The sequence below is a fragment of the Cyanistes caeruleus genome, chromosome 9 (genome assembly GCF_971803275.1).
Source record: "Cyanistes caeruleus chromosome 9, bCyaCae1.hap1.1, whole genome shotgun sequence".
NCBI lineage: Eukaryota > Metazoa > Chordata > Aves > Passeriformes > Paridae > Cyanistes > Cyanistes caeruleus.
In genome coordinates this window covers 26,403,992-26,417,220 of record NC_141709.1, presented here as the reverse complement: position 1 = coordinate 26,417,220, position 13,229 = coordinate 26,403,992, and the positions used below count along the sequence as shown (strand labels likewise).

General features: G+C 44.3%; 1 protein-coding gene across 1 annotated transcript; it reads left to right on the top strand.

The window, feature by feature from the left end:
- Positions 1-112: 112 nt before the first annotated feature.
- On the top strand, positions 113-8,938 carry ATPAF1 (ATP synthase mitochondrial F1 complex assembly factor 1). Its single transcript, XM_023932474.2, has 9 exons — positions 113-376; positions 1,390-1,498; positions 2,139-2,189; positions 2,896-2,958; positions 3,596-3,646; positions 5,439-5,486; positions 6,403-6,498; positions 7,112-7,219; positions 8,137-8,938. The coding sequence occupies exons 1-9, from the start codon at positions 162-164 to the stop codon at positions 8,329-8,331; spliced, it is 936 nt and encodes a 311-aa protein (XP_023788242.2). The 5' UTR covers positions 113-161; the 3' UTR covers positions 8,332-8,938.
- The last annotated feature ends 4,291 nt before the right edge of the window (positions 8,939-13,229 follow it).

The window sequence follows — 13,229 nt, the reverse complement described above, 5'->3', positions numbered from 1 at the left end:
CTGAGGGAAGCGCGGAGAGGGCTGAGGGAAGCGGAGCCATGGCGGGGCGGGCCGAGGGAAGCGCGGGGCGGGCCGAGGGGAGCGGAGCCATGGCGGGGCGGGCCGAGGGGAGCGCGGGGCGGGCCGAGGGAAGCGCGGGGCGGGCTGAGGGAAGCGGAGCCATGGCGGGGCCGCTGTGCCAGGGCTGGGGCTTGGGGGCGGCCTTGCGGAGCCGCGCCGCGCTCCGGCCGCTCGGGCTGCTGGCACCGCCGGCACGGGGAATGCTGGCACCGCCGGCACGGGGCGTGCAGGGGCCGGGAGCGGGAGGGGGAGAGGCAGCGCTGGAGGAGAACCCCTTCTACGGGAAGTACCGGCACAAGATCCAGGAGCTGCGGAGGTGGGCCCCGAGGGAAGCGGCAGCGGGACGGGGCTGGGCGGGCGGTGTTTTGCGGAAACAAAAACCTCTTGGGGGGCTCTTTCTTGAAAGAGAGATGTTCTGTATTAGCTTTTCTCTCCCATGACAAACTCGATTAGTTTAGGCCGATTGCCTTGAAATTCACATGTAGTTGACACCAGGTCAGTGAGAGTCGTCTCCCAACGTGGTCAGCTTGATAAGAGATAGTTTTGCGAAGATTAAGTTAAAAGTTTAAGAACATGAATCAATATCATAGTAAACATTTTAAAAGGCCAAATGATGTTAATCACCCAACACTGCTCTCCACGTTTGTAAACCTTTGGAACAGGCAAAGAGTATTTCAGCTTTGGAAACCATTGGAGCAAATAAAGAGTATTCCAACTTTTAGTCTTCCATCGTATTATAAAAGAGAATTTGAACAGAAAATGAGTAAGCAGAAGTTGGTCTTATTTCAGGTGCAAGTCTATCTGCTGGCAAGGTCACAATCAGAACAGCCCATAGAAGAATCATGGTTTTGAATTTTCCTGATAAAGATGGATTATCTTACTTAGCAATATGAATCAGTGAAGCAAAGGACTTCACTGACTCACAGAACCATGAAATCGCTTGGGTTGGAAAGCAACTTAGAGATCAACCACTGCCAATCCTCCTGCCATGGGCAGGAACAACTTCCACTAGGACAGGTTGCTCAGAGCCCCATCCAACCTGGTCTTGTTGGAATCTAGTGCCAAAAACAAATCCAGAACCTTGGGTCACAGGAGATATTGTACAACAGCGTTCACAGTTTCTAAATCATACATTGATTTTTCTTGTTTTTTGTCATAATTAAAAACTTAAAATTATTTAAAAGCAGTCTGGAATGTTTTAGTTATATGAATTTATGTCCAGTTGGACAAGGAACAGGGAGTTGGACTTGGGTGATCCTTATGGGTCCCTTTCAACTCGAGCTGTTCTATTCCTCTGTTGTACTGTTAACAGTCCCTGTTCCAATTCAGGTCCAGTCCAGATGTGTTTGAATCCCGTATGGAAAAAAGAAGTGAAATGAAAAAGCAGCCTGTGGGACATTCCAAACAAGGAGAGTTTATCAGATGCATGGAGGAAAAGGCAAGGCAAATTTTCTTTGTAAATGACATACATTGAAGCTATAATGTTATTTTTATGGGATCAGTGTAATATTACAAACTTGAAGTATCCCTATCAGTAGGAGCTCTGAAATTTCACTGTGTGATGGCTAGAAGCATTGTTCTGTACTCCTCTGTATTTTTTTGACTGTAATTCCCTTTAAATTCCCTGCTTGAAACCTTGTTTAAGTTTAATTAGTTCCAGAGTAGTTTGGCCAGAGGAGTGACACAATCCTGCATTTCTCATTTTTTAGTGAATGCAAGAAAACTGTTCAATAATACTGGATCCAAAATGCATAATAGTTTCCTTTTGACTAATCCTTCCTGGCCTTGAAATTCATAGTTCACATTAAGTTGGTAATCTTATTTATTTTACCTAGTCAATCACTTATTTTATTAAAAATACACTGCACATAAATATCTGCATATAAATATCTAAATATTCATAATATAAATATATGTATCTAAATATATCTGCATATAAATATCTAAATATCACATCACTCAAAGATCTTGTGCTCTCAGGAGTTTTTGTCAGCAGTCAGGTTTTATGTGGCAGGGAAGGCAAATCAATGGTATTAAAGAATTAGCTGTAAAAATAAAGAAGAATGTTTTTTTTGCAGGCAGAAGGCTTGGGCAGCAAGACATCAAAGGGAGGATTCACAAAGGAGAAGGTAAGGGAAATGAGCCAAGTGTTAGGAGGGGACATGGGGGCAAGGCAAGAGTGTGGATTAACTTGTATTGCCCCAGTCAATGTTTCAGTCAGGAACACTTTGATATAAACCTGGTCTTTCTTATGCTGCATTTGGGTGTAAGATCTTGGTTTACTGTTGGGATCCCGTTCAGCCTTAAAACTCCTGGCACTCTGGGTTTTTATTATCCTGTCCTTTCTCTGTGACACTCTGGAAATTCCTTCCAGTTGGGACATCTGTTCTGAATGTGAAATGGAAAAGGTTAAGCTCATTTTACAGCATGGAAATATATTTGCAGTGATCAGCCAGCCTGGAGACAAGAGAATTCTATTTCACATTCATTTATTTTGGTAAATCTTCAGTGTACATCTACCAAAAAGCACATCTTTGAGATGGCAGAAGGCAGAAGCCTGCAGCTCCTTGTGCAGCTTCTGTAGAGGTCTGCACAACTGGAGCAAACCATGTGCTGTGTCTTGAAAGAATCTATTCTGCCTCAGTGTGTGAATCCACTTCTCAGTGTGTTGCTGCTATGTTTTATTTGGCAATTAAAGGGACTAAGTAACACTGTAAATTCAATCAAGTTTTTCTAGGTTGATTTTCTTCCTCTGTAATTGCATCCATCTATTCTGGATTCCTACAAGGTCAGAGAACTGCCATCATGCCAGATTCTTTATGCTTTCTCTTGCAGACACTTGATTCAATTCTTAATGTTGAGATGGTGAAAGAAAAGTCAGCAGAGGAGATAACACAGGTGATGGATTTAAATGGAATAAACTTTGCTTCGCATCTGTGCTTAAGAGTAATCTACATGTAAGGATGGAAATTTTACTTAGACTGAAAAATAAAACACATTTATGGATGTATATTTACAAAAAGCATATTCACATGGGTATCCATAGCAGAAGATAAAGAAGATAAAGTTTTCTCCATCTAGGTAAGTCCTCCTAGGATTTACTAGGAGGTACAGGTACACTGGTATTGCCATCCTGCTGTGGTGAATAAAAAGGTTAACACAGAGGAGCATCATCCAAAGACTTGTCTTCTGTTGAAAATGTTTTGTATGTTCTTTAATAAAAAAACCACCACCACCAAAAAAACCAACCAAAAGTCATTAGTGTGATTATTGGGAAAAATGTGTGAAGCGCTTCTGGTGGTTAATAAATACTGAGCCACCTCTGAGCTCACTGCTGATTTGTGTTACATGGTTGGAATCTGTCCTCTGCTACATCTGGAACCTTTGGAGAAGTATGTTGCAGAAAAGTCAGCCAGGCTTGATTGAAAAATGACTTTCCAAAGTGCTTACAAAGGTCAATTGACATTTTAAAGTATTTGATATTACTGCTAAATGCTGGACTTTAACTGTATCTCATCTTCTTTGTTTCCTACAGATTTGGAATCAGTATTTTTCTGCAAAAGACACAGTTTATGCTGTTATTCCTGTAAGTAGTTCCTCTACAGTTCTGCACTTGAAAAGCCAGCACAAAAAGCTTTCCAACTGAGATTCTGTTGCTTTTAAAAGCAGTCATTAAAGGAAAGTGAGGTTTCAAGAACACACTTTCTTTCTGGGCTGAGTGATTTTATTGCCTCAAACAAAGGCTTTTGTTTTCAGAAATGCATACCACTTTTTTTCCTCACTCAGAGGAGTCTCAATAAATCAAGGACCTTTTTCTGCACACCTGGCTGGAATTTCTAGGCTTATTTTAATGTAAGCATCCAACACTTTTTGCAAGGCCCTAATGTTTATTAAGTAGCATTTGTATTTTTAGAGTTGTTTTCCTCAGAGTTGCTTGTTTCTTTGCCCTCTTTCTCACAGCGCAGGTAGCTGCCTCGAGGTTAATGTGGCAGTCCTAGAGCACTTGGCTGGTAACTTGCATGTGGCTAATCACTTAGGACTTACTTTCATACATTTACAATTATTGGCAGCACCGTCTTTCTTGTGATTGCAGGGTGTTTCCTGAGATAAGATCATACTTCTTACTCCTGATAACTTTTCCAGATGTTAATTTGTTCTGAGTTTGCATTAGGCTGGAGCAGGCTTTTTTCACTTTGGGGATTTCTCTATTCTTTTCTTCAGAGATATTCTGTGATTTTGATCTCTTAAATCTGTCTTTTCACAGCTGTATGTTCCTTGAGTTCTTGAAAACTCATTTAGATCTGGGCTCTGATTTGTAATTGTTTTTGGCCCTTTGATCTGCAACTGAATTCAGAGGGAGGCAGTATTCTAAATGTGTGATGTGCTGTATGCTCCGAAAGTGGAAGTGTGGGATTTGAAGTCAACCAGCCTCATGTTTCAGTTTTCCCAACATGTGGATGTAGTGAAAATAGTTTAACTTGCACTTTTACTGTAGCAGAGGGCCAAAGCCAGGGACTCCAATTAAAATGATGTAGGTCTTTCATTAGTGGGGCTGGCACTGTGCTTTGGTTCACTATTTTAGGAGGAGTGTTGGAAGCTTTATAAGACTTCAATGCAAACCAGATCCCAGGCACATTAGGAAGCAATTCTTGGTGTCATCGAGGGGAAAAAATCCCTTTGTCTTTTGCCAGAAACTTTTTGTTGGCTGGAAGAAAGGCCTTTCATAATACTCCCATGCTCACAAGTACATACAAAGGAATTTCTTGTTGAACGGCATGAGTTTTGTTTCCTGAACACCTAAGAGTAGATATTAATATATGTTGGGAAGCAAAAGAAAAAATTAGGCAAAAGATTTGGGGAAACATAGAGAATATGTGAATGAGATTGCCAGGTTTCATCAGGGCTGACCAAATAGGCTTGTGGTTTTAATTTAAATCTAAGCAATAAGTATGTTATTGAGTGGTATATGGGCTGCATTTTTATACTGAAGAACAGATGACAATGATGTAAATCCACAGTGTGGAGCCAGGAATGTCTCGCTCAGCTGTTGACACTACATGATGCAGTGGAGCAATTACTGAAAGAGGATGTAATGTAAGCTTCAGGCTTGGGGCCCCCACATCCGAGGTATAAAGCTCTGGATCCAAGGATTTTGCTGCTGCATATTACAGACAGCCTTGTTAAAACAGGATGCTGATGACTTTTAGGTAAATAAGAACTAAATGTGGCTTTCCACACACCCATTGTCATCTGTCCCCGCAGTGGGACCTTCCCCAGATGGAAGCTGTACCCTCTAAAGGTTAATGAGGTGATTGTAAACAGCTCTGCATCCACGTTTGTATTGTGAAAACTGAACTTCTCTTTCTCCTTCCCTGAAGGCAGACAAGTTTGATTTGATGTGGAAGAGGGCCCAGAACTGTCCATCGGTATGTACAGCAGTGCATGGTTATAGAGCTGAAATTCTTCTCTTCAAAGCCTGATCCATTAACTTTTGACCCCCCTGTATTCATACCCTCTCCTGTGTTCATACCCATTGTATCAGCCTGGTTAGTAAAATCCAGGTGTTCAAACACTTGTCCTGGTGCTCAGATAAAGCCTATTCATATGTATGAAACAGTTTGATCTAGGGAGAAGAAATGGAGGGTTGAGAGAACAGCAGCACAGAATCACCCAGGGAATGGAGACTTTACTGGGTTGATGGATTAGCCCTACCTACTTCACTTGCCAAGAGCAAGATCAAATGTATCTGGCTTCCTGAGCTACTTGGAGGTTGGGAAGTTATTTATAGCCTGAAGTGCATTTCTGTACAGTGCACTGGTTTTCAGTCAGGTATCCTGCAAGATTTTCTGCTCCCATGTTGTCCTTGCCCTGTTGTGGGAAAATGAGCAAGTCTGTAGCCTGTGAAGCTGGATAAGCTGTAGATGTCTAGAGAGAATATGCTTGCTGCCTGATCTGGAGCAGCTGCTAAAATGACAGGATTAAATGCTCTGCTCCTTACCTTAAATTTGACCATTTCTGCTGTTAGATTTCTAGGTGAGAACAAAAAGTTCAGAGTCTGAATGTTCTCTACTCTCCTTTCCTTTTTATATCTCAAAACACTGATAAAAAGTATTTGTCAATATATTTGCTAATGAGTTAATACTGATAGGGTGATTCTGCTTTACTATGTGCTTTGAGGTCTGTCACTTGTCCTGCTGTTCTGTCACTTGTGGTGGGGCAAAGAAACTGGTTTGGCTGTTGTGGTTCTCTCACTAAAGCGTTAGTGCTGGAGGCCAGTGTGACACAGGCATAATTTTATACTAAAGGGAAAACTGGTTTGTTTTCTTTATCATCTCTCTCCAGTTTCTGTATGCTTTGCCAAGAAAAGAAGGCTATGAGTTCTTTGTGGGGCAGTGGTCTGGAACAGAATTACATTTCACTTCCCTGATAAATGTTCAGGTGAGTGTTTGAGATAAAAAGTTCAAAATTAACTTGGGATCCAGAAATATATAATATCAGCATATTGTAATATATGGTATTTACTAAATAGTTTAGCCAACAGTTTTTCTCACTTAACTTGGAAAGAATTATCATGACAAAAGCTGTTATTAATTATGGTTTAATTGTACATTAGTTGCAGGTAAATTTGTAAAGTTATAGGTATTAAGTATCTCTCTAGTGTGGAGGAGAATAAGGTAGAAATTCAGTAGTCTCAAAACATGAGCAAGAACCAAGTTTTTTAGAACTGTTTGTGCAAGCTACTTAAAATAGTAGTAAGATGTAATATCTGTAAGATGTAATGTCTGTAAGATGAAATATCTTCCTAAAAACTGTGGGTTCTTTTAAGTGCAAAATGGTCCTTAGTCAAGGAAAAAAGCAATCTAGCTCTGCAAATCACTTGTTTTCTGTAAATACCAAGAATAATGAACTTCTGATTAGAACTGACCCTTAAGCCCTGGAAAGTAACTGCCTCTTCGGCAGTTAATGCTCAAAGTTTTGTAATCAAGCACCCAAATCTGCAGTGGAGTGAAGGTTTTTATGGGATACTGACAGGTTTCTTTCTCTCCTTCAGACTCAAGGTGAAACTGCTCCAAGTCAGTTGGTCTTGTACCATTATCCTGATCTGCAGAAGGAGAAAGGGATAGTACTAATGACAGCAGAAATGGACTCAAAGTTCTTGGTAAGAGAAGTCTGCTCACTGCCTTCCTTCATTTTATGCTGCAACTCGTCCTACAATTTTGAATTAAAATTGAATTACAGTGAAGCCTTTCAAAGACCCTTTGCCAAAGATTGGTCTCACTGTCTTTCTTCAGCCTAATGTACTTAAGGCTAGGGAAAGCTGTAAAGGAGTTGGCAGTCTTTGGTGATTTCAGTTTATGAATTATTATTTTTTTTTTGATTTGGGTGTTATAGTTGATCATTGTAAGAGGGCAAAGCTTCTGTTTTTCTTACCAACAGCAGCAAATTTAAATGAAAGCTGTTGCTATCTTGTCCTGGTTTAGGGCAAATAATATGTAACATATGTGTAACATACTATGTAACATAAACAGAACAGATGATTGGGGATACAAGCCTCTTAAAGTCACTCCAGGACATACCTGCAAACAAGTTAAAACAGTGTTTTGAAGCTTAATCCTGTTTGTCAAAGCGGCACTGGGCACTGTAGTGGTGAAACAGGATGATTAAAATATCCCTTCTCTAACTGACCTCCTGACACCCCTTCTGAAACAATAAATAATTGGTAATGCTTTTCTTTTTCCCTGTTGGATCTCAGATCAAACAATCAATCTTTGCAACTAGGTCAGCTGTAAGAAGGGAAAAATGAGGACTTGGTGCATCTTGGAGTGGGTAGGGATCACAAAAGACACACTTGAACTTGACCTCTGAGGCAGATGCACAGCAGGAGAGTTGCTAAAACACAAGGTGCTGAAGTGTTTAAGTAGGTCAGGAGCCACAGGGAGGTGGTTTGTTGAGAGATTTGCTGAACTAAAGTGACTTGGAGTTGAGCCACGTGGTGAGTACACTGTGGCATTTCTCTGCCAGTGGGACACTGGCACAGCCCCACCCTGATGGTGACAGCTCTGTTCTCACTCCCAGGTGGTCCATGATGCCCAGTGCTTGGCCAACCAGGTGCAGCTGTTCTATGCCACGGATCGCGCCGAGACCTACGGATTAGTGGAGACCTTCAACCACAGATCCAGTGAATTTAAATACATGTCAGTTATAGCAGAGCTTGAGCAAAGCGGGCTTGGAAGAGAACTGAGACCTGGGCAGGCTTCTGACAAGTCATAGAGCCTGGCCTGTGGTGAAAGGAGCCAGCAGCAGACCAGGGTGTCCTAGGAGGGGTGGTCCAGTGCCTTCTGTTTTACAATTTGGATTTGGCCACAGAAGGAGTCTGCAGACATCTTGGGAGAGTGACAGTCAAGCCTGTCTGGCACTGATGCAAGATGAGGACTTGGGCCATTTGAACAACAGTAACTAATTGCTAAAAAATGGAGCCCAGCACTTCATCAGAAATCAGATGTAATCAGTTACATCAAATGTAACTTCATCAGAAAGAGCCATTTTCCCTGTCCTGTAACTTCCTGCTGCCTGCTGGATTGTGGCGATCTGAAATAAAGTGACAGAAGGGGAACTCTGTAACGGGCTGTACTGACATCAGGAAAGAGATGACAACCAATGTTCTCAGTAAATGCCTTTTAAATACCCTCCACCATTATAATTGCATGGTTCAGTGCTTTTTAATCTGTGTGGAATTCATACAGGCTTGTCCATCAAGAAGAAAGAATAGGAGCAATGGTCTAAGACAGACACCTCTTTGTTTCTTTGTGAGGTTTCTTACACAGATGTATATTGTGGTCTGAGTTTTTCTCAGGATTAAAAAAACAGAGTCACTAGATTTGTTCTGGGAATTTTCTGCTTCTTAATTGATATATTAATTGTATCCTGTTGTGATGTTTCTGTCTTTGAGATGTTTTTGAGCAGTATGAATGGTTTTATTTTTTAGTGTATTTTTAATAGTGTAGAGGAATCATTGCCTGTTTTACAGGATTATTTTTTCTCAGGCTGGCATCTAGTCAGCCAACTCACAAATGACATTTGAAGGAACAAAAAATAACTCTTGTTCCCACTTCAGGAAAGGCACTATCCATAATAAAGGAAAGATGGACTGGCATAGTGACAAAGAGAGTCACCAGCCAGCTTCTTGTTTGTCAAGTGAAAGAAATGTCTTGGTATGAAGTCTCTGTCTATGGCAGAGCTGCTTTAACACAGCAGTGTTGGTAAGAGCCTGGCTTTACAGACTGCAGCAGACTGGGGGTGTAAAACCTGCCCCAAGTAAAAGAATCCCAAAACTAATGCTTTGAGCTTCTCTTGTGTTCATTCCCAGCAGAAGCAGGCAGCACATCCATGGCCAAGGACACTGCAGCAGTGTGATGCACAGCCTGTGGGGGTTACCAGCACTGCCACCACTGCACAGGGACACAGGACAGCCAGGAGCTTCCAGGAGCAACACTGAAATACTTCCCATGGCTATGTCTTCCCAGCACTAACTCTTCCTTAGCACTAATTATCTCTGGGCCACATTGCACCTTGTCAGCCTGCTGAAGCTGGCTGCTTCATTCCCTCCTTTGCCAGAGAGAAGGGGGTAAGAAGGATCTGCAGTTTGTCTCTCTGTTGGAGGGCATGGCTGGTATTAATTTTCTTCAATAACCACAACCTGATATGAAGCTGTGGTGAGTTAGGAAGGTTTCTTCTTCTTTCTTTTTCTTTTTTTGTGTAGTTGTAGGATCCTGCTGCTGGAATGCCCGCTGTCACTCTGTACTTCCTCAGCCCATTCTTTGCACTACATGTCCTTGGAAAGATCCTTTCCAACCCAGCCCATTCTCTGATTTTATGACGTGAACACTTCAGCTGAGCACTAAAGTTACACAGTGCAGTTTTATGTTGGGGTCTATTTTACCACCAACTCTTGGATGTGTGAACTCCTGTCCATTCAGAAAATTGCAGAATGTTTCTAGAGGAGGCAGATCTTTTCTTGGGGCCTTGCTGAAAGGAGATGGTTTTGCTCCCTGGTAATGTCTTTTGGTTTCTGTTCACTGAGTGTGTACAGAGCAGTCTGCAGAGCAGGGGAGTAATCAATCAGTGAAGGCATGGATAAGGCTGTGATAATCTGAACAGAAAATCACCTTTATTAAAAGGTATTTCTACTTCTGGTTTATAGTGTTCATGCTCCATTTATCATTTTTCCTTAGTTGATAGAAGGGCTGTTTTGATTAATTATTCACTTCCTACTTTGGAGAAGTCGAAGTTTCTGCATTCATTTTTAATGTAGCTATAATGTAACATCCCTGAGAGTGAAATCCAAGGCCTCCAAATCTACACCTCAGCTTCTTTCTGAGCATAAAAGACCATATTCTCAGGTATAAGGCTGTAGTGATCACTACCTGCAATTTTGAGTGGTGTTTTTTTCAACCCACCATGTGATTTTTTCCTAAAATAAGAACTTCTCTGAGGCTTTAGAAAAGGCAGAAGTGGCCAGTGATAAGCCTGAAACTGGGATGAAGACCCATAATAAAAAAGGTCCAACAGAATACCTAGGTCGAATCCAATGCCCCACTGAATGACTGCTGGAAGGGGGAGTAAGCCAGCTGAAGAACTGGCCCTACAAACCACCCTTGCTGCAGAAAGCAGCAGTGGTTTGTGGCTGTGTGGCTTCTCCAGTGCCTGAGATGCACTTGTGCATGACCTGTGCTGCCTGGCACAGCCATGGCACAGGCTGACCACGGGTGTGGATGGGCACTACAAGCTGCAGAGTGGACACAGACCCCTGCGGCTGTCTGCCTTTCTGCAAATCAGCAGCTGTGCCAGTTTCAAGCCACTCACACAGAATTTTAAAGATTTGATGCCCTTAGGATCTGTGCTGAAACTTAGGGCTGGTGAAAAATAATGCTGTTAGGCTTGGCATGAGGAGAGAGGTAACAGGGCGAGAAGGTGACTGTGGAATTAATGTGCCATGCAGCCACTAGAGGGAAGGTTTGCCTCCTGATTCTGAGCTCTGAGCACACACACAGCTTGCCCGAGCCTGTCTGCTCAGCTTTGTGAACTTGGTGAGCTGAGGACTGTAGAGATGCTCAGGCTGCTCCTGTATGGTCCATAACGAGCTGGGCTGCGCTGAGTTCAGCTCATGGGTCCACCAGCCCCGTGTCCTAGATCCCACCTGAGCTGCCTCAGGAAGGGAAAACATCCTGAAGTAGTTTCCCAGCATGTTTTACTGATTGCCAGTCTTTTTTATGGGCCAGGATCTTCCTGAGATGGATGTGTCTGGTTTTAGTAGCCATCAAATGGGCACATTCAGGGAGAAGAAGCCCAGGACTCCCGGTGGCCCCATGTAAGCTTTAGCCCCTGCAGCATCCTGCAGCAAGGACTTGCTGGCTGAAGCAGGTGCTGTAGGAGCCCCCTGAGAGCTGGCTGTGCTCTGCCTCCAGCTGTAGGAGAGCCCAGAACCAGGATGTGGCAGGAATTCCTGCTAGGAGTGGTGGAGTGAGTTTTGTAGGCAGAGGCTCTTTGTTAGCAGCATCTCAAACCTCTGGCTTGCCCACCCGCCCCTGTCACCCTGGGGAGATAAACCCAGAGCCCATCCTGCTCCCAAGGGAGGACGGTGGCAGTCGAAGCAATTAAAGAAGTGCAGACTGTCGGGATGACATTCTTATCCTTCCTTAAAATGATGACTCCAGTGCTTTTTCATCTGTGCCTGGCTTTTTTCCCTGTGCCCTAAAAAATGGCAAGACTCCAGTGCCCTCTGATCCATGGCGGAAGAAGCTCTCACTCCCTGTCTCTGAGTTTGGGACATGATGGAGCAGAGCAGGGGAACTGAGTGTTCCCGACACTGCATAGCTGAGGCAGACTTTTCTGGAGACGTCCTGTTCCTCTCTGGGAATAGCCAGAGCAAACCCACTGCTCCTTTGGCTTTGTCTTCTGGTCTGCACAGGCATTCACAGCCTTCGAGCCCTGCCTGGGAACATGCATCTCCCGGGCTGCTGAAGGGCTGTGCGAGAGCCCAGCACAGTGCTGGGGGCTGGCAGGGGGCTCTCCCACCCTCCCCCTGGTGCAGCCATGTCCTGACAAGCCTTGCGAAGCTGCTTTGCCGTCCTGGGCCTCTTCCCGTGGCTGCCCGTGAGCTCCGATGGAGCCGCCCAGTGCTCCAGGCTCGCTTCCGTCCCTGCTTCCTTCCCCCGATAAATCCAGCCATGCACCTGCCTCCAGGAGAGAGGCCAGCATTCCCCTCTTCCTTCCTCCAGGGCAGCCAAGTGCCCTCTTCACAATAGCACATCCCTCCTTCCCCAAACCTGTCCCTCGGACCTCTTCCTCTCTCCCAAGTGGCTCCTGCTCCCCCTCCCCACAGCTGGGATACCGGGTGGCTCTGGACCATGGGCTCCCCGCTCTGTGAAGTTTCCAAAACCTCACGGGAGGGGAAGATCCCTGAGCAGTAGGGACTGTCCACCCGTGGACTTGTGGGGCTACAGCTGATGTAATTCCAGCCCTCCTGGTGTTCTCCTGGCCCCTCTCCTTTGGCTCCAGACCGCTGAGGGTGGGAGGACCCCACCTCGCCTCCAAGTATTTTGGCTCCATCGTGCCTGGATGTAAATCCTGGCTATGCGTTGCCTTTGGGATCTTTGCTATTTGGCCAAGCCCCCTCAGTTTTGGATTTCTGCCCATTTTCTGCAGGGATTTCAGCTGAAAGTTTCCTCCTGGCTTGGCATTTGCTGTTGAGAGTTACATCTGCTCCACAGACCTCCACCTCCCTCTCACAAAGTCTGAGGACATTTTGTTGTTTCCTGCATCCCAGGTCCCCAGGAGGATGAGCAGCATTGCTCAGCCCTTGCTGGGACTTGGGGTGGCTGTTATGAGCACCCAGCACCAGGGATGAGAAAAGACTTCACCTGAACCTGCTGGAGTCAGGAATGTAGCTGATTTGCCAGTGACCAAGAAGAGTCTGCTGGATTACTTGAGCTTGATCCTGATTTTAGGGGTGTTACTTTGACCTGAGACTATCTGCAATGACTGTGAGAGATTCACTCATGATCAGGGCAAGGCTCTGAGAGGGCTCAGCCTGCAGGTCCAGGGAGGATGCACACACAGAGTCGAGCTCTGATGGATCCTGCATGTCCTTGGTGAGTCCTCCTGTCTCC

Bases quoted from the DNA above. Each gene is read 5' to 3' on its own strand.
- ATPAF1 (XM_023932474.2), top strand. From the start codon at position 162: ATGGCGGGGCCGCTGTGCCAGGGCTGGGGCTTGGGGGCGGCCTTGCGG. The intron at 3,647-5,438 runs GTAAGTAGTTCC...CCTTCCCTGAAG, and splicing joins CAGTTTATGCTGTTATTCCT to GCAGACAAGTTTGATTTGAT. The intron at 6,499-7,111 runs GTGAGTGTTTGA...TCTCTCCTTCAG, and splicing joins CTTCCCTGATAAATGTTCAG to ACTCAAGGTGAAACTGCTCC.